This window comes from Protobothrops mucrosquamatus, unplaced genomic scaffold (genome assembly GCF_001527695.2).
Source record: "Protobothrops mucrosquamatus isolate PMUCROS unplaced genomic scaffold, P.Mucros_1.0 scaffold880, whole genome shotgun sequence".
Taxonomy (NCBI): domain Eukaryota; kingdom Metazoa; phylum Chordata; class Lepidosauria; order Squamata; family Viperidae; genus Protobothrops; species Protobothrops mucrosquamatus.
In genome coordinates this window covers 905,589-933,115 of record NW_015387134.1, presented here as the reverse complement: position 1 = coordinate 933,115, position 27,527 = coordinate 905,589, and the positions used below count along the sequence as shown (strand labels likewise).

General features: G+C 45.3%; 1 protein-coding gene across 1 annotated transcript; it reads left to right on the top strand.

Annotated features, from left to right (window-relative positions):
* Positions 1 to 3,748: 3,748 nt before the first annotated feature.
* ROGDI (rogdi atypical leucine zipper) lies at positions 3,749 to 27,496 on the top strand. The gene is made up of 11 exons (XM_015819270.2): positions 3,749 to 3,787; positions 10,338 to 10,409; positions 13,015 to 13,097; positions 13,827 to 13,881; positions 15,064 to 15,144; positions 17,938 to 18,033; positions 18,241 to 18,339; positions 18,459 to 18,572; positions 24,987 to 25,036; positions 25,145 to 25,271; positions 26,773 to 27,496. The coding sequence occupies exons 1-11, from the start codon at positions 3,749 to 3,751 to the stop codon at positions 26,812 to 26,814; spliced, it is 858 nt and encodes a 285-aa protein (XP_015674756.2). The 3' UTR covers positions 26,815 to 27,496.
* Positions 27,497 to 27,527: the final 31 nt, after the last annotated feature.

The following is a 27,527-nucleotide window of genomic DNA, read 5'->3' as shown; positions in this document are numbered from 1 at the left end:
AGATAATTTGATATAAAGAATTTGACCTCCATGTTTTTCTTTCTGAAAAACCGAAGATACACATAACGTGAACTAGAAATCCTGCTTTCAAGTAATGTAATGAAAGATTCAGCAAGCTACGAACTGATACAGCTTAATACTTTGTTGAAATAACAGAGTAATCTTAGAATACAGAAGCGCATCAGCACATTCCAACAAAATTGTGATGCTTTTTTTCAGTCTCAAAAGTCAGTATTAATCTTGAAAGAAAGCCCTTTGCTCAAGCTTGGAATGCATACATCAGAAAGGGTTGGAAACAATTCTGGGTTCATGGAGAGACTTTCACATTTGCATAAACAAGAGCTCAAAAACTCAGCACCCAGATACCTAGTCCGCTTAATTGTGCATTTCAGACTGATGAACGTCTCTTGCCAATATTTAAACTTTCACAGTGCAAATGTGACATCCATCTCTTTGAACCTTGGGTTGATCTCCAAGCAATGTGGATGTGCTGGCCCATTCTGAGTGCAGGTGCAGAAGACTCAGAGTTTTAGTTGATATATTAAAAGTTTTAGTTGATATATTAAAAAAGTAGGCATGGGCCTACTCTGCTCTTGCTACAGCACATGCTCCTTTTAGTTCCCCCCCCTTCTGTGGTACTGACAATCCACCTTAAAAAAGGACCTTAGTTTTTGTCCCTGTCCAGCGGTTTCTTAGCTCCCAATAGCTATCTGCCTGCTTTTTCCCACAGTGAAGTGTATCTTGTTAATGGAAATGAACTCCTTATGAGTAAGTGAAGCTTTTAAGAACAACCAGTATCTGTCAGGAGGAGCAAATGAATCTGGGGGGAGATGGCCTCACTCAGGATGGTTGTTCTTAAGGCAGTAAATTAAAGCAGGAAGCTACTTTTCCAAAGACCTTCTGAAGCAGGGATGTCCAACCTTGGCAACTGTAAGACCTATGGACTTCAGCTGCCAGAATTCCCCAGCCAGCATTGTTGGGGAATTGAATTCTAGGAGTTTGAAGTCCACAGGTCTTAAAGTTGGACACCCGTTCTAAAGATTGTCAGGAAAAGGACAGGGAGAACCTTTTGAGATTTTGTGAGAACGAACCTTGCAATCCTTGAACAGAACGAACAGAAATAGTTCCCAGAATATTTTATTTTGCCTCCCGAGAAAAAACATGCAAATGGAGCTAGGAATTGCAACTACAATATAAGAGAACTGCAGCGTCTTCCATTCAATCTCTCTACCTTGTGGTTTTTCTGTCAGAAGAAAGATCTGCTGAAGGGTGCGGTCACTTCTGCAGGACTGCACAGTTAGTGATATCCCAAGGGGGAACAGCTCAAAACGCTACTAAGAGCTTGGAACTGCTGGCCCATTTCATGCCTTTTTTTTTAGAAGGACACCCGTGTTTTCTTTCATTTGCAGCCAAACAGTAGTTTATGTAAACTGGGCTTTGCAACATCCAATTTTATGGGTCAAAGCATCCATTAGTCTACCAGTTTTACATTGCAATATATTTGCTGGTTTTAAGGTGCCATGGGACTCCTTTCCTACTCGGCCTTTCTGCTCTGAGAGCCAGCTTTGATCAATTCTTGGTTGGGGTGTCCTTAAATTCGACCTGGCAGTGGCACAGGAGGGGAAGCGTTTGTTACAGGAGAATAGGATGGAACTGGCTTAGTCATTGTTGTCTTAATATTGTTGACAATACTGTAAAGTTTCTTTTTTTTTTAATGGGATTTCTGTTTTAGCAGTTGCTTTTTTTTTTGTTGTTCCCTCCTTTTTCAAGATAAAATATATTTACACTTGTGGAGAGCTTGTAAGAAAAAAAAATCTGTTTCTTTTAATTCCTTCTCCTTTGATGAATGATCTATAGGTAATTAAGGTTGTGAATTTTTTTTTTATTTTTGCCTTGTTTTTAATTAATGTTTTGTCATTGAGATAGGATGTGTGGTGATGATTAAATGGCAAACACAGACAAAATGATTTTTTTTTTCTTGTGCAATTAACAAAGCTACTGGCAAAAGGAAATAAAACCTTTCTTGGTAACACAATGCTACTTGTTGCTCTAAAGTATTCTTTCCTAACTGCATACTTTGGGAGAAGAATTAGAATACGAATCTCCCATTCCCAAAACACAAAAATGGTAATAGATGCACTAGTCAAGAGTATAAATTTGTGTATAACTTCAAGGATGAGGGAATGGAGAAACTTTGGAAAGGATGAATGCCATTAATAAAAGTAAAAAAAATATACTGCAAATTTGAAAATTTGATGGTGAGACGAGGATGTACGGAGCTTTGTAAAAACTCCTGTTTAATCATCAATTACAGTGTACAAACCACAACAGCTGGGGTTCTACAACACACCAGTTTCCTTTGCAATGACAACTTTGTAGTTTATTTCAGTAATATTGTTTGAAAATATATAAAAAAAAACAGAAAAACTCTTTAACATTTGAAATGAGATGGAAAGAATTGAACTGTTTATTTTACAGGGTGGCTAGGAAGAGTTACAGAATTGACTTGTTGACCTTGTTCTTCGTCTAAGTGGTTATATTAGAAGAAAAATGAGAAAAATCTCCAGTATTTATGTATTTATTTATAAACATTAGAAAATAAAATCATTTGCTTACTAAATAATTAGCTATGTTGAATAACAGTGCTTTTTCTCTATTTTGTCATTTGTTCTTAAGCCAACACATGAATTAAAAGTGGAGGTTTGAATACAGCAATTGGCTTACGATTGGTTCATGATTATTCAGATTTCGTTTTGGAAATGTGTGCGCTTTTAAGGAAGTGATGTTTGCAATAACTCTGAAGGAAAATACCGCCTTCCTAATACGAAAAATACTAAAGAGGAGGGTAAGCACATAGATGAAGGGTGAAAATAATTCTAGCTGGGTATTTTCTGTTTGTGAGTCTCATTTAGAATATAAAATATTGACTACCTTGTTCAAAATAGAAGCCAAAGGATAATCATATGTATATATAAATGTGCTAATATAGAATAATAATAAAAAATAGAAGGAAGCCTGGCATTGCAGACATTTCCGTTCTTTAGGAATAACAACCGTCTATAAAAAGAAGGAAAAGCAAAACGGCACCGAACCTTTCTACCAAAAGATGATATCAAGGATTTGCTTATCATGCTGTGTTTTAAGGATGCTAAAAGGAATCCGCATCGCTTCAGTGTTTGCACATCACGCGACTAAAACGGAAGTGGATACAAGAAATAGCACATACACACCCTTTGATCTATGCCAGGACTCCTTCCAAAGGGGATGAAGCCACGATTTAACCCAGTTTCGGGCTTAAAGCGGCCAAATCAAACCTGGCAGCCCGGCAGGCCGTTCACCGAGCAGCGGTGCCAGCCGGTTCCGCAATGATGCCCGGCCAACCGTTTGCAGCCGGTGCAATTGGGGAAAGGCGACCTCTGCTTCCCCGGGTGCCGCAGAGCATCTTCCGTCCCCCCCGGAGGCGGGGAGTCCCTCCCAGGCTTGGAAAGCCCACGGCGCCCCATTGCATTCGGGGGTCCTCCGGCTCGGGAACCCACAAACACACACACACACAGCTAGCCACGCTCGCGCCGGGCACCCCCTCTGCAAAGCCCAGAGCCTTGTGGGAGGAGCCTCCGAGGCGGCTGGGCGGGCCCGGGCGCGACGCGCGACCAATCAGGAGCGAGAGGGGGTGGGCAGCCAGCCAACGCCTCGGCGCTCGGTAGCCCGTGGCGGTCAAGCGGCGGCGGCGGCGGCGACAGGGATGAGGATGGCCGCGGTGGCGAGCCCGGCCGAGCGGGCCGTCTTGGTAAGGCCCAGCCGCGGAGTCCATGAGGGAGATGTGCGGGTGTGAAGAGGGCGAGGTTGAGGGAGCGCGTGACGTGACTGAAAGCGAGGGGGCGGGTGACGTCACTGTCCTGCGCGTGACGTCACCGGGCGAGAGGGCTCACGTCGCCTTTTTTGGGGGGGGACGATCGGAGGCGCTTCCAGGAACGGCCTCTTGGGGCCCTTGGAGGCCTCGCTACACCCCTGCGAGGTGGGCCCGGGCGCGCGAGAGAGGAGGGAGGCTGGGTTGGCTTGGCTGCACAAGCCGCAGGTGCTTTGGGGCAGGGGTAGGCAACCTGGGCTCTTTTATGACGCGTGGACTTCAACTCCCAGAATTCCTGAGCCAGCATGGCTCAGCTTGGAAACCTCTCCCTTTCCCCTCAGCATGGCTGGCTCAGGAATTCTGGGAGTTGAAGTCCACAAGTCATACAAGAGCCAAGGTTGCCTACCCCTGCTTTGGGGATTGCTTGGCAAGCGGGGAGGGGCTACAGTTCAGCTCCGGCTTGGGGGGGTCCAAAGGACCAACCCTAATTTGAGAGGGGAGGGGAGGGTCTCTCGTATTTGGGCTGCTGAAATACGGGCGACCACCAGGGGGCAGCCGTGTTCCCCCCCCTTTTTTTTTTTTCTGGTGTCCCTTGGCTGCCACCTCTGGGTTCCTCTGCGGCTTTGCAGCACCAAATCCAGAGCTCTCTGCGCTCCCATCCGAGTTGTGGTGGCCCTAGTAGTCCTCGACTTAACGACCAGAATTGAGCCCAGCGTTTCTATTGCTAAGCGAAGCATTCGTTAAGTGAACTTTGCCCCATTTTACGACTTTCCTTGCCACCGTTGTTAAGCGGATCGCTGCCGTTACTAAGTTAGTAACACGGTTGTTAAGTGAATCCGGCTTCCCCCTGGACTTTGCAGGTCAGAAGGTCCCCAACCTTGGCAACTTTAAGATCTGTGGACTTCAACTCCCAGCATGGCTGGCTAGGGAATTCTGGGAGTTGACATCCACTGGTCTTAAAGTTGCCAAGGTTGGGGACCTCTGCCCTACACCATAGCAGCTCTCCTTGTCCCCCTCGCCAAAAGGGAAATGTTATCTCACAATGCCAGCGCAGGATTGGGAGACCCCTTAATCCAGTGGTTCTCAACCTTTTTAATGCCGCGACCCCAACCGGTTGTAAGTCGAGGACTAAACCGGTCGTGAGTCGAGGACTACCCAACCGGTCGTAAGTCGAGGACTTTCCTTGCCCGGGAGCGCCGCGCATGCGTGGTTCCGCCCCCTGCACCGGCCGAGGCGTAGCTGGCAAGCGGCAGAGACGGAGCAGGCCGACCACCAGCTGGCCCAGCCCAAGGGAGGTAAGGCACCCGACGGAAAAGGGGGAAAAAAATGGCGGACAAAAAAAATGGCGGACAGCCTTGCTTGGCGACCCCCGTGAAATGGTCGATCGACCCCAAATGGGGTCCCGACCCACAGGTTGAGAACCACTGCCTTAATCCTTCCCACCCTCCCACTAGGCTCCTTTGTCAGCTCTGGGGTGGGGCGGTTGCAAGCATCAGCCAGGGATGGATCATATAGCCAGCTGCTTCCCAGGCTTTGGACAAGATAAATATTGCACAATATCTTCCTTTTTCTCCATCTTCCCCCGCTCCCACCTATTAGGACTTTTCATCCTTTGGGGCTGAGCATGTGCCCTCCGCCCTCTGCTTTTGTGGGGCTGGAGGGTGCCATTTAATTTCTGTGCAATCTGCTGCTGCTCAGTCTATGGCAGCGGTTCTCAACATATGGGTCGCGACCCCATTTGGGGTTGATCGACCATTTCACGGGGGTCGCCAAGCAAGGCTGTCTGCCATTTTTTTTCCCCTTTTCCGGCGGGTGCCTTACCTCCCTTGGGCTGGGCCAGCTGGTGGTCGGCCTGCTCCGTCTCTGCCGCTTGCCAGCTACACCTCGGCCGGCGCAGGGGGCGGAACCACGCATGCGCGGCGCTCCCAGGCAGGGAAAGTCCTCGACTTACGACTGGTTTAGTCCTCGACTTACGACCGGTTGGGGGTCGCGGCATTAAAAAGGTTGAGAACCACTGGTCTATGGGAAAGAGACATGGGGCGTGGGGGCTTGGAAAGGGAAGAAGACGACTCCGTGGAAGTGGGTGGATATTGCATTGAAGTTACATAGAGCTGTAAATTATAAGCCCTAATGTAGAGAGCCGTCTACTCAGTACATGAAATGACTGATTCAGCAGAGACCTTAGAACTGGCCAACAGCATCTTCAGTTTGGTGGATTCCATGCTGTACAAGTAGGGAGAAACCTGGCTTAACTTCTCTTTTTTACTTCCTTCCAGTGGCCAATTCTAGTTTATCATTTGCAGTTTTTACCTTGAAATTATACAGTATAGAGCTGTAAATTATAGAGCCTAATATAGAGGGCCGCCTATTCAGTACATGTTGTGCCTAATGTATCTCAGTATACACAGTATGTGCACCTGGTATATTTAAATACATAGGCACTAAATTATAGAGCCATCTATTCAGTCTATGCATTGCATTTTTATTTGAGATTCCCTTATGCCTACATGTGTGCAGTATAAGTCTGCTTTTCTCATCAACAACAATCCTTTGAGGTGGGTTGGTGTGAGAGTAGAATTCACAGTCTCCTGGCTTCTAGCCTTGTGCTTTAGCCACTGGATCAAACTGGCTCTGTGTTTCAACTCTAAGTTGCTGGACTTATAGGTAGAATCTCTGATGCCGGAATAGAATAGAGCTGGAAGGGACCTTGGAGGTCTTCTAGTCCAGCCCCCTGCTCAAGCAGGAGAACCTATACCACCTTAGACAAGTGACTGTCTAGTGGTCTCTTCTTAAAAACCTCCAGTGATGGAGCACCCACAATGTCTGAGGGCAAGCTGTTCCACTGGTTAATTGTCCTCACTGTTAGGAAGTTTCTCCTTAATTCCAGGTTGTTTCTCTCTCTGGTCAGTTTCCAACCATTGTTTCTCGTCCTTCCATCTGGTGCTTTGGAGAATAGTTTGATGTCCTCTTCTTTGTTACAGCCCCTCAAATACTAGAATACTGCTATCATGTCACCCCTATTTCTTCTTTTCTTTAGACCACTAGCCAAAACCAAGTCCTGCAGCCATTCTTCGTATGTTTTAGCCTCCAGGCCTTTGATCGTCTTAGTTGCTCTTCTCTGAACTTTTTCCAAACTCTCAACATCTTTTTTGTGATATGGTGACCAAAATTGGTTGCAGTATTCCAGGTGTGGTCTTATTAGGGTTTTATAAAGCAGTAATAATACTTTGTGTGATCTTGATTCTGTGCCTCTGTTTATACAACCCAGGATTGTATTAGCTTTTTTTGGCTGCTGCTGCACATGGCTGGCTCATATTCAAGTGATCATCCACTAGGACTCCAAGGTCCCTCTGACAGTTGCTGTTTTTGAGCCAGGTCTCGCCCAGTCTGTACTTACACCTTTGATTTTTCCTTCCTAAATGTAAAACTTTGCCTTTCTCCAGATTAAAATTCATCCTGTTGGATAGGGCCCATTGTTCAAGTTTGTCAAGATCTTTTTGGATCCTGAGCTTGTCTTCTGGGGTGTTGGCTATTCCTGCCAGTTTAGTGTCATCTGCAAATTTGAATAAATCCATTAAGCTTTTTAAAACTGCTCGGAAACTCTCTTTTTATTCAGGTCACAGGATACTGTGGTAAGGCATATGATTATAATTTTGTCCAAGCTCATCTTTGGTCTTAGAGCAGGCTGGTATAGTTAAGGCAAAAGCTGTAGAAAATGACTTTTCTCTTTGTAGGCTACACAGTATACTGTAAAATGTAATTAGGAGAGGTCTTTCATTATATTAAATTGGGGTAGCCTAACTTAACATTATTGCGTAAATCACTCAAGACTCTTCTAACAGATATTCTTTAAGTATTTGGAGGGATCTTGGCAAGTCCTATGTACACACATCTATTGCTGTCTGAGAGTAGACAATGAAGGTACAGTTCGCTGTTGTATTTGTACAGACAGCCCTTGTTTCCTACAGATTAGGGGAGGTGCTGTAAAAATTGGCCAGAAGCTTTGGAACAGCGAAAGCAACTTATTAAAATAATTCATATGAAGAAAGAACAGTATAATGAGTGTTGAAGGTTTTACGAGGAACTTATTTTTCCCCTACAGGAACACAAAATGATTTGTTGTTTTTATCTTCCTTTTTTAAAAAGATCTTGGGAAATTTTTTGTTTTTCATTTTCCAGTCTTATCTACATCATGGGAATTTTTTTGCAAGTTTTTCATCTGGGTGTTAATCAGGTCTGAATCTGATTTTTTTTTTAAAGCAGGTTCTGTCTTAGGGAAATAATTCCAAATGCCTCACTGCTGGGTTATGGTTACAGGTAGTCCTTGACTCACAACCATAATTGTGCCAGTTCTTAAGTGAGTCTCCAGGTGACCACATCCCATTTTATGACCTTTATTTTACAGTGCCATTAAGTGAACCAAGTGGCTGTGGTGATCATTAAGCAAATCCATGGTCCGCAATGGGCATTTTTTTTTTTTGCAGAAACAGGAAATTAACGTCCAGGTCAAAGTAAATGTTCCCATTAAAAAAAGTTGTAAATTATAATCACGGGATTGCAGCACAATTGCCAAGCACCCAAAATAGGATCCCATGACTGCTTGGGTGGGGGGGAGGGAGGGACCATGGTGAATTTTGAATCTGGGTTGCAAGTTGCCTTGGGGAAGGTCCATCAGTTGAAGATTACCTGTATTTTCTCCCTCTGCTGTGTCATCCAAGACCGCAGCCTTGTGAATGAATGTGGGCATATAAGTTAATGATTAAAGGGATGTTTAAATTGTCAGGGATCACAGCCTTCTGCAGGAATTTATTTCTCTTTGCTGAAGAACGGTGAAGGTGCCCTTGGAAGGAAACCTGGCTAAAACAATCCCATTGTCCTTCAAGGATTTCTCAATGCCCTTAAGCCAGCCGCTGTGGGTAGCTTACGGAGTCCTTCCTAGCTAGATGTCTTGTTTTTGTTTTATAAATATTTTGTTAGATTTTATAAGGATAAAGGGGAAGTGGGGTCAGTAAGGGTATAACAAGGGGTGACAAACAAAAAAAGATAGACCAGGAGAAGGGATAGATACAGTAGTGGGGATGTCCCCCACAATAAGTCAACGCTTCAGCAAGTAAACCCGTCCGGGTATACGTATTCAATCATAATAATTAATATAAAATAGCAATACTTAATATAATATCACTAATATATATTATTAATTAATTGTAATAACTTTAACACATTAATACATTACTTATTGGTTATGATTACTTATTGTTAAAATCACAAATAAAAAAAACAATCATAGGAATAAACGTGAAATTTAAATACAAAATATCACTTATCCCATTAAGTTTCATAACCTTTTCTCGTTCTATCGTGTTGCTAACCATTGGTAAAATTTATCCCATGTTTTAAAATAGATTGAGTCTTCTTTCTCTTTCATTTCTAAAGTTAATCTGTCCATTTCTGCGCATTCAAGTGTTTTTCTTATTATAATCTGGTCAGATGGTAGATTTTCATTTTTCCAAAATTGAGCAAATGCTATTCTCGCAACTGTTAATACATGTAATATTAAGTACTCGTTCTCTTTTCCATAATTAGATCCTAATATTCCTAGCAAACACAATTCCGGTTTAAATTCTATCTTAATTTTAATCATCTTTTCTAACCACATATGGATCTTAAACCAAAATTTCTTAGCGTTAGGGCATATCCACCAGAGATGATAGTAAGTGCCTGGTTTTTGTTTACATTTCCAACAAATATTTGATACGTTTTTAAAGATTTTCTCTAATCTAACTGGTGTCATATGTAGATGGCTTGTTTTTGATTCCCACTGCGAGCTTCTGTTGTTGCTCTCTGACTACAAGAAGCCCTTGACCTACAACCACAATGGAGCCCCAAATTTATATTGCCAAGCAAGGCAGTTGTTAAGTGAGTTTTGCCCCGTTTTATGACTGTTCTTGCCACACTTATTAAGTGAATCACTGCAGTTATTAAGCTAATCACACAGCTCAGTGAATCTGGCTTCCCCCATTGACTTGGCTTATTTGAAGGTCGCAAAAGGGGATCACAGGACCCGAGGACAGTGCAACCGTCATAAGTACATGCCAGTTGCCAAACGGCCCAATTTTGATCACGTGACTCGGGATGCTGCAGCGATCGTAAGTGTGAAAAACGGTCCTACATCGCCGTTGTAACTTCGAAATCGTCACTAAATGAATGGTAGGTCGAGGACTACCTGTAATACCTTTGGGGGTTGTTAAAAGTGCTTCTCCTAAGTTTACCGAACCTCTTACTCAGACGAGATGCATTTTAGTTTCAGTGCCTGCATAGCCCGCAGCTAAATTTGTTCCCTGTGCAACATTAAATCTCATACCTATTCAGTGGCATCTTAGGAAAGCTTTTAGCCCCTTATGGTGTGTGGATTCCCATTTTGAAAACGCTTTGCAGAAAGGGGCAGTGATAATGTTGGTCTTGATCTCTGGATCTCTCTCTCTCTCTTCAGGAAGAAGAATTTAAATGGCTTTTACGAGAGGAGGTTCACTCCGTCCTTCGTCAGCTGCAAGAGATCCTGAAGGTGCTTACAAAAATTATTATTATTATTCCGAGGATCATGGCCTTTTTTCTTCCAGACTGGTGTGTCATTTCCAAGGCCTCCATTTGGGAGGGCTTTTTATTTGCTGTGGCCTCGGCTTGTGGATCGCTGAAATGGTGTGCAGCTATTCGAATTTGAAGCGGGACCTGGGCGTGCTCGTGGTACCTCTCTTAAATATAACCATACCTTTTCCTGGGCTTGCACAATCGCTGTGAAGCCCTGGGAAAAGACACAGTTGGGCAAGGAGTGACAATCTATGGCTGCCTCTTCAACAGCTCCTCGGCTCGAATCGCCTTTTTCTTGGGACTGCGTAGCTCCTGTGCCACCCTTGGAGCGGGATGGGACCACTCGCCACGGCCAGTTTGCTGCAGGACACCACACCCCAGGACAATCCAACCAATACAAAAATTAATTTTGATAGAGGCATGGCCAATTATAATAAAACGAAGTCAATCCAGAATACAAGAGTTGCAGTCATTTTGATGAAAACACGATCACCCATAATAAAAGTAACGAGTGAAATGTCTAATACAGGGTTGAATGGTCCCCAGTGAGTTGTGCTGCAGCAAGTTGGCCCAAGCAAGCTGTCCTAGACACACACACACACCCCGCCTAGGAAAAGGCACGGCCTTCGTTTTTAAGGACAGCTGCCTGCACCTCCTTCAAACGAGCTTTTCTGCTTGGGATCCAGAGACCGATGCATTCATTCCTAATTGCCTCTACTGTAGCTAAGATAAGATAACATAAGATAACCTTTATTGTCATTTTTTTACTATGGGCACAGTAAAACGGCACACATCAAAAATGAAATTTAGCTGCCCGCTCTCAGAGTGAAACATACATGACACACACCTAAACATACTATGAACAACATATGTATAGACCCATATCCCTACATATACGTAGCAAATAAATATTAAATACTGTCCATCGTGAATATATAATGGAAGGAGGAAGCTTGAGAGTATCAGTATTATGGCCGCTGGTTAGAGCTACGTATCGATTTCACCAGCATGCAGAGGGTCAGGCCCAAGTCATAAGACAACACAGTGAAATCCAATCGAGTCCGATTCTTTATTTGCTTACACTTAATAGACCGAATCTTGCTAGACTGAAGCTATAACCTCCTAATCTAACAGGTATCAGTGGCCAAAATTGTGGAAACCCTTTGGGAAAAGTGTATTTTTGAGGTCTGATGGTTCATAACACCACTTTTTTGGGGGGAGTAGTACCCTAAAATTATATATCAATGGAAAGATAATTTAATCAAGAATGTAACGCAACCAAGTTTGTTCAATTATCTGTACTGTATTCTATGAAAAGCGATAGCCGAATAACCGGAAAAAGGAAGCGCAACTTGCTTAGGTTGATATCCGGTAGCTTTCCTTCATCTGATTGTAGCCAATGGGCATGAGTGTTTAGAGAGCCAATCGGGTGTCATCTTGTTTTGGCAATGAGCCAATCAGATCACAGTAGGACTCAGTTATTGAAGCCGAGAGGAGGACATTTGTCAGTGTGTTGTGTTATCGCCATCAAGTTGGTTGGGGTTTTTTTGTGTTCTTTCATTTAGTGAGCTTGTAAAACATCATAAAATTAAAATCATGGTGCAAAGAGTTGACTGGTCGCCCAGAAAGCGATGTAAAATAGTATTATTAAATGAACAAGGCTACAGTTATAAAGAAATTAGATGGAAACCTAACCAAAGGTGGCGTTTCTACTGTATACTTTTCCCAAAAGGTTTCCACAATTTTGGCCACTACTATAGATCCTGGGAGATTCTATGGTGTGACTATCCTGAATCTTTTTCTCCCTTCCCCCCACAGAGTTCTGGAACGTGCACTTTCTTGTTTGGGTCCTTCTCTGGAATGGGCTGCCCCCTCCCTGGGAAACCCCCAGTCCTCTTGCTGATATTCCCTCCCCCCCCTCACCTTCTCCTGCTGCACATTCCATCACATTGAGCCAGGATGCTTAGTCCAGCATGAAAGTCTTGCTGGAAAAGGATCCCTAGAGAGCAACTAGAGCTTCATCTCTTAAATGTGGCTCGACAGCATCTTGAAAATAATTGGGGCGAAAGATGTTTTCAAATGTAGCCCCTCTCTGCCGCTCTTTACAAATTGTTCCCCCAGGATGGCACGACCGCCTTTTACAGCTGCCACGTCATCCTGAGAAGGACAGGGCTGCTTTAAAGAGACCCAAAGAGGCTGTGTTTTTGATCTTGCCTGCTTTGAAGCTGGTCTCTTTTTTTTTCTCCTCCTTTCTTTGCCCGCTCTATCGTGTTCGGGGGTGGTGGTGGCTGGGGGAAGTTCCTTGGCTGGAATTTCTAAGCAGACTACTAATAATTTATTTACAGTATTGATCTGGCGGGCCTGGAACATCTCTGAATGTGTGAGTTGGATTTAACTTGCAGACACTGTGGAAGGTTGCTAATGGAAGCGGGGGCTGGAATGGATGGTTTGCTTCATTTTTATTTTTATTTTTTTTGCAAACAGCAGGATGTTGCTTTCACTCTCTTTGGCTTTGGGAAAAGAAATATTTGGAGCTGCTAATGCCTCTGGCCCTGACTCTCTTCCTTTTCTTTCTCACCCAGGAGGCTTCTCACCGCTTTAATTTGCCAGCCAGCAGCTCAGAAGGGCCCGTGAAACAGGAGAACTTTATCCTGGGCAGTTCCAAGTAGGTATTGGCCTTGAGTGACCAACTTTTTTTTCATAAGCAGGAAGAAGAGAGAAGCTAGCTAGAAGGGGAAGGGAAACTTAGGGACTGTTTCCCAAACAGTTCCCTTTTTGCTGCACCCTGAATTATTATTATTATTATTATTATTATTATTTATTTTGCAAAAATTGGGCTGAGCAGCAGTCTCTGGGTCAGGAGCCACCATTCTCCCCCCAAGTAGCTGGAGAGCTGCTGGTTTGATGTAGACTTCTCTAGAAAATGAAATGAATTCCCTGTGTGAGAAGCCTTTCATCTCCTCCCTGCGTCTGGGGAATTGGTTAAGCAGAACATTCAGCCTAGCGGAGATGATCAACCAGCTACAACCGAAGCCTGGCAGCCCTTTTATTTTTATTTTTTTAACTGTATTCAAGGCAGCGTGCGTTTCATCATCAAGTCCCTCACCAGGCCTGAGATTCACAGTCCTGTTGTGAAAACAACAACGCACAGCTCCTCTCTCGAGAGCTCACCGAGCTAGCCCCAGTTACTAAATCCGATTGATCCTACTTGGATGAGAATCAACCTCTCTGTGCCTGATTGGACTGCTGGCGCCCCCAAAGCTGGCTGAAATTGGAAGCTCCCAAGGTCTCCAGATGGCTTCAAAACCCATTTTGCATCTGTTGCGTTTGCTTGTGTGCAAGGCAAGGGACGGCTGCATTGTGTTGCCCCATTAATTCCCTGTCTTTATTTCAGCGTTGACCAGGTGAAAGGAGTCCTAACGCTCCAGGGTGATGCTCTGTGTCAAGCGGTGAGTTCAGTGCAAGTTTTAACAGAACAGAACAGAACAGAATAACAGAGTTGGGAGGGACCTTGGTGGTCTTCTAGTCCAGCCCCCTGCTCAGGCAGGAAACCCTATACCACTTCAGACAAATGGCTGTCCAGTCTCTTCTTAAAAACTTCCAGTGTTGAAGCACCCACAACTTCTGGAGGCAGGTTGTTCCACTGGTTAATAGTTCTAACTGTCAGGAAATTTCTCCTTAGTTCTAGGTTGCTTCTCTCTTTGGTTAGTTTCCACCCGTTGCTTCTTATCCTGCCTCCAGGCGCTTTGGAGAATAGCTTGACTCCCTGTTCTTTGGGGCAGCCCCTGAGATACTGGAAGACTGCTATCATGTCCCCCCTCATCCTTCTCTTCATTAAACTAGACATACCCAATTCCAGCAACCGTTCCTTATATGTTTTAGCCTCCAGTCCCCTGATCATCTTTGTTGCTCTTCTCTGCCCTCTTTCTAGAGTCTCAACATCTTTTTTACATCGTGGTGACCAAAACTGGATGCAGTATTCCAAGTGTGGCCTTACCGAGGCCTTGTAAAGTGGTATTAATACTTCACGTGATCTTGATTCTATCCCTCTGTTAATGCAGCCTAGCACTGTGTTGGCTGAATAGTGACTGGCCATTGGGGTGGGGGGGTGGCTGGGATGTGGGGAAAACTTTCTGTATCTTTTGAATGCGGGAAATTTAGTTCTAGCCTGACACTACTGCAACCAACATCTTTTAGTAAAAGAACCGATCACTTCAACCAAATGGAATCCAGGGTCTTTCTTTCCTAAGAGATCGGACTGGGGCCAGGTCTAACACTCTCATCTTCCTCCCCACCTCTTGACAAGCCATCAGATCTCTGGCTTGGTCAAGAAGATCAGCTAAACAACTAACTCTCTGGCATCTTTTGTTCACCTCAAGCCTCTTTTTCTTTTTCTTTTAAAGAAACAAGAGGCACTGTCTTGCGAATGCAGCTCAGGAAATATTTCCAGCGTTCTTTGCTTGATATCCAGCACACACCCAGCACTTTTATTTGTTTTGTTTTGTTTTATTCGTCAAATGTTGGAATTTGCTTTCCCCCATTAGAAATTAGAAGGGAGGGAGAATGCCTGCTGAACCTGAATTCTGGAAAGGAAGCTTGTGTGATCTAACAGGTCTCTCTTCTTTTAACAGGACATTAACTTGAAAATGCCCAGAAATAACCAGCTGGTGCACTTTGCCTTCCGGGATGACAAACAGTGGAAACTCCAGCAAGTACGTTTAACGTCTTGGTCTTTGGTAGATTTCTCTTCCTGTTGAAAAGAATTGAGGGTCTTGGTTTGGGGGGGGGGGATAAAAAATGCCAAGAGAAAAGAGAACATGTGGACTTTCCACTTTCCAAACTTGCAAGGATTTTCCAAATTACCCTTAGCCTCCCTCCCTCGATGCTTTTTTCAACTCCCTACCCAAAACCCAAATTCTTCGATACCTTTGTGTGTGTTTTTTTTTCTCAAAACCAAGTTGTGAAGATGGGAGTTCTGCATTTGAAATATCGCATCGATGAAAAGTCAAATCGAAATTGGGCTAGTTGTAGGAACCACGGAGTTTTAGACTTCTCTAGTAAAGAAACTCCAGAGAATCTTTGTTTTTTTATGAAGGGAAATGTTGACACAGCACCTCTCCGTTTGTTATCCTGTATATAAGAGGGAGGTTGACTTGTTTCCAAATCAGCCAGAGGGCAGCTGTATCCTGCTCCAGTGGCCTCTAACCTCCTTAAAATTGCCTGTATTGGTTGGGAACACTTAGGCTTTGGAGAAAGTCAACCTGGTCCAAAGGGTGCTTGCAAGTAGCCATCAACTTACAACCACAACTGAGATTGGAAAATTCACTGTTCAACAGTGTGGTCGTTAAAAGAGGCATCCTGTGATTGTTATTTGCAATCTTCCCTGATGGATTCCCATTAACTTTGCTTGTGGGAATCCAGCTGGGAAGCTTGCAAATGGAGATCAGTTGACTCCGGCACGGTGCCACCATCATAAAGGCAAGCTGGTTGCCAAATCTCTGGATCCTGATCACGGGGGAGGTGGGGGCTGGTAAGTGCAAGGACCAGTTTTAAGACACTTTTTCAGTTGCTAAACGAATGGTCGTAAGTCAGGGACTCCCTGCTTAGAACATCCTTCAGATTAAGTTTAAGTTTACAATCCAGACCAGAGAGAAGGCAGGGAATCCTCCTTTCTCCCGTGTTTGATACATTTACTAGTCCTGCTTTTTCACTCTCCTGAAAGACGGGAACAAAAATCCAGAGCTTTTAAGGAAAATGCCCGTCTCTCTCCGGAGGGCACGGTTTGGGGAGACAGACGTAGGGCTCTACCCCAAATGTGGGACTGCCCTTTGAGTTGCATTTAAATTAGCTAGTTGGAAAAATGCATGCACCATTTTAATCAGGTAGAAGGATGGACAGGCCCATAGATAGCTCTTCTTTCAATCTTACTGTTCAGTTGGACATTGTTCACAGCCGGGGAAGAGACGCTGCTAAGGAAACGTTCCGATAAGAGACTGCTTAGCCCACAGCTGGAGAGCGGGTGGGGCAAGAGGCTCAGACTGGACCCTCCCTGTATTCTTGGCTGCTCTGATTAAAAAAAAAAAAAGCACAGTTTATTAACAATGGCAAGGCAGGCTGTTCTAGGAAAAAAAAGGGATTTGTGGAGGAGGAAAGGGCTGCCTTGAGAGGTGGATCAAGCCGAGAGGCAGGATTGCGACGTTCACTTAATCATAAGGAAGGAGGGATTTTTTGCCTTAAAAGAAGAAAAGATTCAGGATGGAGTTTTTGGCAGGGGCTGCAAAAAATATAGAGAGAGTCCAGGGCCTCATGTTTCTCGTCTGTGATATTGAAGGACAGAGTAAAACCCCTTTTCTTATTCTCCATTTTTTGATCAACAAACACCAAATGAGTCTCCTAGACTGAATCTGGGCCATCCTGTGCTTCGGTTTGTGTGTGTGTGTGTATTTGTTTGTCTGTATCTTTTTTTTGTTGCGAAAGAACAAAGTGGAACAACGACTGATGACCTTCTTTTACCGGTCCACTATAGAAAGTGTCCTCTCACATTACGTTATGTTGTGGTATACTGGCTTGGCAGCCGCGGACAGAAAGTCACTACAGAGGGTGGTGAGCACAGCACAAAACATTGTGGCTGTCCCCTGATACCACTAGACGCCATCACTAGGGCCCGCTGCCTTAGAAGAGTGAGGAAAATCCTCAGGGACGACTCACACCCTCGTCAGCACTTCTTTACTCTCCTACCACCGGGCAGGAGATATGGAAGCATAGCCAGCCGCACCAACAAGCTGGAGAACAATTTCTACCCGTGGGCTGTCAGACTCCTGAATGGGAAATAACTCCATGTAGAAGGCCAGATTCTGAAGTTGAAACTCAAGTACTTTGGCCACCTAAGGAGAAGGAAGGACTCACTGGAGAAGAGCCTGATGCTGGGAAAGATGGAGGGCAATAGAAGAAGGGGACGACAGAGAAGGAGGTGGCTGGATGGAGTCACTGAAGCAGGAGGCGTGAGCTTAAATAGACTCCAGAAGATGGCAGAGGACAGGAAGGCCTGGAGGAACGTTGCCCATGGGGTCGCAATGGGTCGGACACGACTTCACAACTAACAACAACAAAGGGATGAGCTGCAACCATAAAATATAAATAAATAACTATAAATAAAATGTCTAATCTTACAAATGTCTAATCTAACAACTTCGCAATTAACAACAACAACGATAGACTTGCGGGGCCGGTGCATTGTGCAATAAGTTCACATGGTGTAATAAAATGGTGTGTTTGTTGTCATGGTGATTTGTGATGGGGGAATGCACGAAGGGAGGCTCAGCCAATCTCATTGTACACATGTTGTACTTTGATGATAAAGGATTGATTTTATTATTATTATTATTATTATTATTATTATTATTATTATTATTATTATTATTATTACTACTACTACTATTACTATTATTACTATTATTATTATTATTATTATTATTATTATTATTATTTATTGGTTTCTTTTTCAGATTCAGGATGCCAGGAACCATGTCAACCAAGCGGTCTACCTGCTCACCAACCGGAGTGCCAATTACCAGTTCAAGACGGGATGCGAAGTTCTCAAGGTGTGCCAAGGGCTCTGCTTCCCACTGCTCAAACCAAGGTCCCTTCCAACTCTTGTTATTCTGTTAACTGCCTTGTGGAGTTGATTTCCTTGTCTGGGTGATCTTGGGAGGGAGCGTGGGGGGGGGCTGACAGCAACCCCCATTTCCAGCTCAACCTAAACAAGACTCTGTGCTATTTTTTGTGGGTTTTTTTTTCCTTCACCCCAGCTGATGGACGCTGTGATGCTGCAGTTGACACGAGCTCGGAACCGGCTCACCACTCCTGCTACTCTGAGCTTGCCAGAGATCGCCAGCAGTGGACTCACGGTGAAATTGGGGTGTGGGGGCGTGGGTGGGGGACCTTTAAGAGGGTGAGAAAATGGATATTGGGACTGCTGGCTGGACTACATTAATACGCTGGGTTCGTTTTCTCCTCTTCTCTCCAGAAAATGTTCACTCCCGCACTGCCCGGAGATATCCTGATCAACTTCTACATCAACCTAAATAAGCTCTGCTTAACCGTCTACCAGTTGCATCCTTTGCAGCCCAGTTCCACCAAGGTATGGAAGCAGCAGGGGCCTCCCAGCCCAGCCCCCCCCCCCGGACGCTTGGCTATCAAAAGCGGTCCTCGGCTTGTAACCATTTTTGTTTAGTGACCATTTGAGGTTACAGAGGCCCTGGGAAAAGCGAACCGTGGCCGTTTTTCACACTTAGGACCACGGTCGTGTGATCAAAAATCCGGGCGCTTGGCAACCGGTTCAGATTTATGACGGTCGCAGCGTCCCAGAGTCAGGTGATTCCCCTTTGGCCACTTTCTGACAAGCAAAGTCAATGGGGGAAGCCAAATTCACTTACTAATTTAACAATCGCAATGATTTCACTTAAAATCTGTGGTAAGGAAGGTGATAAAATAGGGCAAAGCTCACTTCACAACTGTCTCACTTAGCAGCAGAAATGTTCATCAGGCTCAGTTGTGGCCGTAAGTCAAGGACTCCCTGTATTGTCTGTTCACAACAGCTCTCTTTGGTCACTCTCAGAGAGGTCAGTGTCGGTTCCAGTGCCCAGCAACAGAACGCCCCGCCTTCATGCACACACTAGTTCTTCAGTGTGGCCTAAACTTGGGGAGATTGCGGGCTGGTATGTTTTCAAAAAAAGAGATCATTGATTCTTAAACCAGACTGACAAATCATCACCCAGCCTAGAAGAAATTTCCCGACAGTGAGGACAGTTAATCAGTGGAGTAGCTTGCCTCCTGGCATTATTTTTAGAATAGAACAGAGCTGGAAGGGACCTGGGAGGTCTTCTAGTCCAACCCCCTGCTCAAGCAGGAGACCCTATGCCAGGGGTAGGCAACTTTGGCTCTTTTATGACTCGTGGACTTCAACTCCCAGAATTCCTGAGCCAGCCATGCTGAGGGGACAGGAAGAGGTTTCCAAGCTGAGCCAGGCTGGATCAGGAATTCTGGGAGTTGAAGTCCACGAGTCATAAAAGAGCCAAGGTTGACTACCCCTGGTATAGACCCACACCCCTACATATACATAACAAATAAATATTAATCCCTGTCCATCTTGAATATATAACGGAAGGAGGAAGCTTGAGAGTTCACAAGGTTAATGCTGTACAGAATGAAACTATGGCTGAATCTGGATGTTCTGCTACGGGTACCAAGTGCCCAGATTTTGGTCACCTGTCTGTGGGGATGCTGCAATGGGTCATAAGTGTGAAAAACGGGTCATAAGTCATATTTTTTTCAGTGCCATTGTAAGTTCGAATTGTTGCTAAATGAATGTTGTGAATCGAGGTCTACCTGTAAGCCTAGTGCAAGCTTGGCTCTTTTATGACTGGTGGACTTCAACTCCCAGAATTCCTGAGCCAGCCATGCTGAGGGGACAGGGAGAGGTTTCCAAGCTGAGCCAAGCTGGCTCAGGAATTCTGGGAATTGAAGTCCACGAGTCATAAAAGAGCCAAGGTTGCCTACCCCTGCCCTATACCAATTCAGACAAGTGGCTGTCCAGTCTTTTCTTAAAACCCCAGTGATGGAGCACCCACAACTTCTGGAGGCAAGTCGTTCCATTGGTTAATTGCTCTCGCCAGTAGGAAATGTCTCCTTAGTTCTAGGTTGCTTCCCTCCCTGGTTAGTTTCCATCCATTCTTGTCTTGCCTTCTGGTGCTTTGGAAAATAGGTTGACCCCCCCCCCCTCATTTTACAGACTTGTGAGCCCTCCATCACTGGAGGTTTTCAAAAATAGTCTGGACCGCCTTTTGACTGGGATGGTACAAGGTCTCTTGCCTTGAGCAGGGGGGAGGGTGTTGACTAGAAGACCTCCCAAAGTCCCTTCCAGCCCTGTGATTCTATATTCTAACGTCTATAAGTTAGGACTCCTTTGGTTATAACAGCTCTAGTAACCTAATCTTGCAGATCTGAATGTATTTCCTCTCCCTGTCTTTATCTTGATGTGGACTAGTGAGATGTTTTCTCAAGTTACTTTCTTGGCCCCTCTTATCTAGCCGTTGCCTTGGTAACCGATTTTCTTCCTATCCTTGGTCCCTTTCTTCTGCCCTTTACAGAAGGGGTAAAGTTTTTTACATGTCACATACTATCCTTCTTTTTCTTCTTCTTGTGCCCTATCCGTTATCGGACGTTGGCGATCATGTTGGCGATCCTGTTTTTATCAGCAGCCGAACGAAAAAGTGCTGCTGAGTTTTGTCCAAACCAGTCCCTTAGATTTTGAAGCCACAATGTTCTTCTTCTGCCTGGACCTCGTTTGCCTCCCATCTTTCCCTGGAGGATTACATGGAGTATGCCGTATTTTTCTGGGTGTCGCATCACCTGTCCGAAATATTCTAATTTTCATTTTTTAATTGTTTTGATGACTTCCCTTGGCTTTCCCAGGCGGCTTATCACCTCCTCATTTCTGATCTGGTCAACCCAGCTTATACGTTAACAGCCGCCTGTAAATCCACATTTCAAATGCTTCTAGTCTCTTCAGGTGGCCTTCTGTCAGAGACCGACTCTCTACTCCATAGAGCAGGATAGGAAAAATATAGCCTCTGACAAGCCTGATTTTCAGTCTTAGGCTTATGTCGTGACTGCAGAAGACCTTTTTCATTTTGAAGAATGCTATGCGGGCTTTTTCTATCCTTGCTGTTGCAGAATGTTGTGAAATACAGTTAACCAATCTGGTTAGCCAGTTCGTTGGCTCTGTCTCTTTAAGGAGTAGGAAACGGCGACACAGATAAGGGCTGACTTGAATTGCCAAAAAAACCCCCCAGTAAATACACTGTTTGTACTCAGTGACCTAAAATGGATGTGCTACCACAAGAGGTTATTAACCCAGTTCAAAGAGTTTTCATTCATTCGTTTATTTATTTTAAAAAAAACAAGCATAAATTTCCATTGATAAAGTCGTCACGCAAAAGGGGAGATTTTATATATTTTATTTTTGATACAGTCTGTCCTACTCTCCGAAAAGCGGGGTCAAAGGCCTTATGTTCCTTTTCTTATCCGTTGGGGGGTCCCAAAGGTGCTTTTTCTCCAAAAGGCAAAATGGACTTTCTTGGTATTTTTCCCCCCCTTGAAAACATTTTGCTTCTCATCCAAGAAGCTTCTTCAGTTCTGAACCTCTTTCTTCTACTTCCTGTTGCTAAAATGAAATGACTGATAGTTTTTTTGGGGGGCTGCCTCTCGCCAATATTGCCCAACCAGCCCAATATTCTGCCTCTGGGTGAGAGTCGGAGTGATGTAACAGTGGAGGTGTTGGCCTGGCACAGAGGAGAGCCTTGTTCTACTCCTTCCTCAACCAGAGAAGCTCCCTGGAGGAAATGGTAGATGAGAATGACCTTGTCAGAATGGCAGGGATGAGATGCTGCCTAGGGAACAGTCAGATAAGAGAGGGCCTAGCCTGCAGCCAACGTATAGTCCAGACCATGGTTTTCCCAGTTGCAATAGACGGCTGTGAAAGTTGGACCATAAGAAAGGCTGAGCGCCAAAGAATGGAGGCCTTTGAACTCTGGTGCTGGAGAAGACTCCTGCGAGTCCCCTGGACTGCAAGGCCATCAAACCAGTCAGTCCTAGAGGAGATCAACCCTGACTGCTCTTTAGAAGGCCAGATCCTGAAGTTGAAACTCAAGTACTTTGGCCACCTAATGAGAAGGAAGGACTCACTGGAGAAGAGCCTAATGCTGGGAAAGATGGAGGGCAAGAGAAGAAGGGGACGACAGAGAAGGAGGGGGCTGGATGGAGTCCCTGAAGCAGTAGGCGTGAGCTTCAATGGACTCCAGAAGATGGTAGAGGACAGGAAGGCCTGGAGGAACCTTGTCCATGGGGTCGCGATGGGTCGGACACGACTTCGCAACTAACAACAACAACAAGCCTGCAGCTGCCTAACAGCCAGAGAAAGATGCTCACAAATAGAGATGCCTCTGTAAATTACCAGGCTGTAAAAAAAAGAGTAACAGGTTGGTACGTTCATAATTCTCAGACTTGCAAGATTTTGTTATTGTAGGCTCACAATAAAGCCGAATTAGCACATCTGGTCATGTTTCCTGTTTGGTTTTCTTGGAAAAGCTGACACTGGATGACTCTGAGGCACAACTCTCTCTCCCATTGGCTACTCTCTCTCTATTTCACAAGATTTTGGGTGGGCGGGTGGGTGGGTGTGGAATGGAGAAGGGAGAGAACTGGGAAAGCCAGAAGCAGCAAAAACGATAGTGTGGGACTACATCCAGGATTTGCATTAAGCATGGTCAGCATTAAGCAACTTCAGAAAGTGAGCGGTAGTTCCCCAGCTTGACAGGAAACCAGATGTGCTGCCTGGCTCAAGTCCCTTTCATTCTGTAAGAGACAGCCCAGTGCCAAAGCGGTTGTCCGGCACGAGGGAAGAGAAGATCCAGCTTCAGCCATGAAAGTTCACAGGGGGTCTCTGAGCCAGCCACCCCCCTCGCCCCAATCTGCTTAGTAAGGCCACATCTGCAATACTTCATCCAGTTTCGGTCACTACATTACAAAAAAGATGGTGAGATGTGCAAAGAAGAGCAGCTAAGGTGATTAAAGGCCTGGAGACAAAAACATATGAAGAACGGTTGCAGGAATTTGGGAATGGCCAGTCTAGAGAAAAGAAGGACGAGGGGAGACATGATAGCAGTATTCCAGTATTTGAGGGGCTGCCACAAAGAAGAGGGTGTCAAGCTATTCTCCAAAGCGCCTGAAGGCAGGACAAGAAGCAATGGATGGAAACTAATCAAGGAGAGAAGCAACCTAGAATTAAGGAGAAACTTCCTGACAGTGAGGACAATTACCCAGTGGAACAGCTTCAGATGTTGTGGGTGCTCCATCACTCGAGATTTTTAAGAAGAGACTGGACAGCCACCTGTCTGAAATGATACAGTGTCTCCTGCTTGAGCAGGGGGCTGGACTAGAAGACCTCCAAGGTCCCTTCCAGCTCTATTCTGTATTCTCAGGATTGTTGGGGGGGGGGAGAAAAACAGGATGAGGGAGTAGATTGCCTTTAGTTCCTCAGCTACAAGAGGGAGGCTACTTGGGCGCTAAGTTCAGAATTACATTAAGAAGATGAGACAGGTTATCTGGTGACACAACACCTTCTCACATCTGGGCAAGGCTATATTAAAGCCCCAAGATGGTGGCTTGCTGAGAATGATAGAAATTAGCATCCCCTCTTGGGGCAGGGATTTGAGTAGGAGAGGAATTGCCTGTCCTGTGGAGAAAATCCTACGTAGTTAGTAGAAGCTGAAAAGGATGACCCATAATCAGCCAATCATTCTGTCTTCTGATCTACTTCCTGATTTTTTTTTAACTTTATCTCCGATTCTCACAGCATCACTTTGATCCCTATAGAGATTAAATAAGATGATCTTAATGGAAATACGCAAGATCCATTGCTTGGGGGACGAGGGCTGACACATTTTTAAATCCGAAAGAGATAACATTCGGAAACAACTCAGACACCTTCCTAATTCACTGAACTATAAGCAGACGGGAAAGATACAACAAAGTCAGATTTTCAAGATTCTGTTAGTGCAGGGCTTTTCAACCAGTGGTACGGGTACCACCTGTGGTACATTGGCACCTGGCAGGTGGTACGCGGCCATCCTAGAAAAGTGGTAGCAGGGGAGGGGAATGAGCTGAACTGGTGGTAGCACTGCACAAGCCTGAGCGAGAGACGGCTGGAGCTGCAGGGCATCAGGGCTCAGCGGAAGCGCCAGGATCAGCGCCAGGTTCCAGCTGGAGCTTGGCACTGATCCTAATGCTTCTACTGAGCCCTGAAGAAGCACCAATCAGCTGGAAAGCAGCACAGATCCTGGAGCTTCTGCTGAGCCCAGAAGAAGCGCCGATCAGCTGGAATGTTGCAGCCTCTCCAGGGTCTTGTGATTTACATTCAGATGCTTGGCAACTGATTCATATTTATGACGGTCACAGTGTCCCAGGGTCATGTGAAGGGACCAAAACCTGCTGCAACCACCCAGCAGACGGGGGGGGGGGGATAAAAACCAAACACCCCCCACCCCACCCCCGCTGCCAATCCTCAAAAGAAATGCTCACAGCAATGAAAATCTTGGACAGGAGGAAGAGTGCCGCCGGGTGGGCAGGTGGCGTCTTGCTCGGCTGTGGCTTGGGGGGCACTTTTTTCAGTGCCATTGTAACGTCGAACAGTCACTAAGCGAACTGTTGTAAGTCGAGGACTCCCTGTACTTTATCACTTTTTTCCCTTTTTTTGGTCCTCAAGTTTTTGATACCTTGCTAGGCGACTGGTGGTCCTCGGATGTTGCCCTATCCTAAAAGTGGTACAGTGGGTGAAAAGGTTGAAAAGCCCTGTGTTAGTGTAGTAGCCAGTCAGAAGAAAAGCAGTTTTAGTCTTTCTGGTCTACCTGGCAACGACCTAGGCAGGGTTTCCATGCAAAACCCGAATCCCTAGAAATCCGTTTCTCTGACTGATGGGGGGTTTCTACTTTTTCAGAATTTCCGCCCAGCTGGAGGGTCCATCCTGCATAACCCCGGGGCCATGTTGTAAGTACCACTGCGTCACCTGGAGAGCTTGCCTTGATGGCAGAAAGCCAATGTTTTCTCCCTGTGTTGCTTCCCCGACAGCAGAAGCCTCTTTTTCTCCTCCTGCAGCGAGTACGGAAACCAAAGATACGAAGTCAGCCACGTGCACAAGGTGGAGAGTGTGGTGCCCTGGCTGAACGATGCCCTGGTTTTCTTCACCGTCTCCCTGCAGCTTTGCCAGCAGCTCAAGGATAAGGTGAGGTGAAGGGGGGGGGAATTGTTGAATGATGTTTTTTGCTTTCCTAGTATATATATCAACAACCTAAGATATGCAGATGATACCACTCTAATGGCAGAAAGTGAAGAGGAACTAAAGAGCCTCTGGGTGCGGGTGAAGAAGGAGAGTGCAAAAGTTGGCTTGAAGCTCAACATTAAGAAAACCAAGATCATGGCATCCGGCCCTCTCAATTCCTGGCAAATAGATGGGGAAGAAATGGAGGTAGTGACAGATTTTTATCTTCCTGGGCTCCAAGATCACCGCCGATGGGGACTGCAGCCAAGAAATTAAAAGACGCTTGCTCCTGGGGAGGAAAGCTATGGCAAATCTAGACAGCGTACTAAAAAGCAGAGACATCACCCTGCCAACAAAAGTGCGTATAGTCAAGGCCATGGTTTTCCCAGTTGTAATGTATGGCTGTGAAAGTTGGACCATAAGAAAGGCTGAGCACCAAAGAATTGAGGCCTTTGAACTATGGTGCTGGAGAAGACTCCTGCGAGTCTCCTGGACTGCAAGGCGATCAAAGCAGTCAGTCCTAGAGGAGATCAACCCTGACCGCTCTTTAGAAGGCCAGATCCTGAAGTTGAAACTCAAGTACTTTGGCCACCTAATGAGAAGGAAGGACTCACTGGAGAAGAGCCTGATGCTGGGAAAGATGGAGGGCAAGAGAAGAAGGGGACGACAGAGAAGGAGGTGGCTGGATGGAGTCACTGAAGCAGTAGGCGTGAGCTTCAATGGATTCCAGAAAATGGTAGAGGACAGGAAGGCCTGGAGGAACGTTGTCGAACGTTGGCTTTATATGCAAAACATCCCAAGTTTGATCTACAGCCTTTTTAAAAAAAGACATCAGCATATATGCTGATGCTGGCTGCTGCCCTAGAAAGAGGAACGGTCATATTTAGCTATAAGGCAGAAATATAATAGTATGTGGGAAAGATCTTGGGAGAATCAAAATCACGTGAAGTATTAGTACCGCTTTATAAAGCCTCAGTAAGGCCACACCTGGAATACTGCATCCAGTTTTGGTCACCACATTACAAAAAAGATGTTGAGACTTCGGGGCAGGGGGGAAATGCAAAGAAGAGCAACTAAGATGATTAAGCACCCGGAGACTAAAACCGGTTGCAGGATTTGGGTTTGGCTAGTCTAAAGAAATGAAGGACGAGGGGAGACATGATAGCAGTCTTCCAATATCTCAGGGGCTGCCCCAAAGAAGAGAGGCGATGCTGCATCTTTGGCAATTTAGCCTGCATTTTTAACATTGCCTTGTCTAGTCCAGTGCCACAATGTAGAGGAACAAAAGACCTCTTCAGAAAAACCAAGATTCTTTGCCTAAAAACAAAGCAGTACTTCCTTTTTTGGGAAATGTCAGTCGAGGATACGATTCCCGTTGCAGATTTGACTCTGCTGAAGAACTGGAGCTAATTACCCATCACCCGCCCGCTTCTGATCTCCTTTTGTGTTCTTTTTTTCCCCCCAGATTGCTGTGTTTTCCGGCTACTGGAACTATCGGCCCTACTGATCTTCCTGCAAAGTGTGGTCCGGTCAGTTTCAGCCACTCTCTCCCTGTGAAGATCTCATGATATAAACTGTTAACCTGTGAAGAACATCCCGATTCTGCCACTCCATGGGTAGTAGCTGACGGGCAGGAGGCAACGCCTGCCATCAGTGTCTTTGTATTCAGAATGTCATTATTTATTAGCACTTTAGAAGTACCTTCATTTCTTTCCATGGGCATCAAAGCCAGGCTGAGCCAATAAACACTGGTCAAACTGCACCCCGTTTGGGGGAGGGTGGGAAGGTTGTTACAAACGGGATGAAGAGCAGCCTTTGCTGACCTGCATTGGGCTTCTCTCAGAAAGACCAACTATGGGGTGGGTCACCTCTTGTTCCTTGTCATGTTTTGGGTTTTGCTTTCCCTCCCGCCTGCCCATACTCTAGCCTTTTGCACCATCGTGATAGTTCACTTCCATAAATGAAAGCGGACAGCTGGGTTTTTGGTAGTAGGTCACCCCCTATTTCTTAGAAGCAGAAAGACACTGCTACTTCATCAGGTCTTCCAGAGAACCTTTGCTGCCCACCAAACAGTAGAAAAGACCACAAAGTGGTCTTGTTAATAAAACAAAGTTGATTGCTGCTAAACATACGTGAATCCTAATCCTTGCTCCTAGTATTGTGTATGGAATAAACCTTTCCGGTTCTCGTGGTCCATGGCTTGGTGTTTTGGGAGGAGAA

Coding starts and splice junctions, on each gene's coding strand:
- ROGDI (XM_015819270.2), top strand. CDS start 3,749: ATGGCCGCGGTGGCGAGCCCGGCCGAGCGGGCCGTCTTG. Junction 18,573..24,986: donor TGCAGCCCAGTTCCACCAAG/GTATGGAAGCAG, acceptor CTACTTTTTCAG/AATTTCCGCCCAGCTGGAGG. Junction 25,272..26,772: donor GCCAGCAGCTCAAGGATAAG/GTGAGGTGAAGG, acceptor TTTTCCCCCCAG/ATTGCTGTGTTTTCCGGCTA.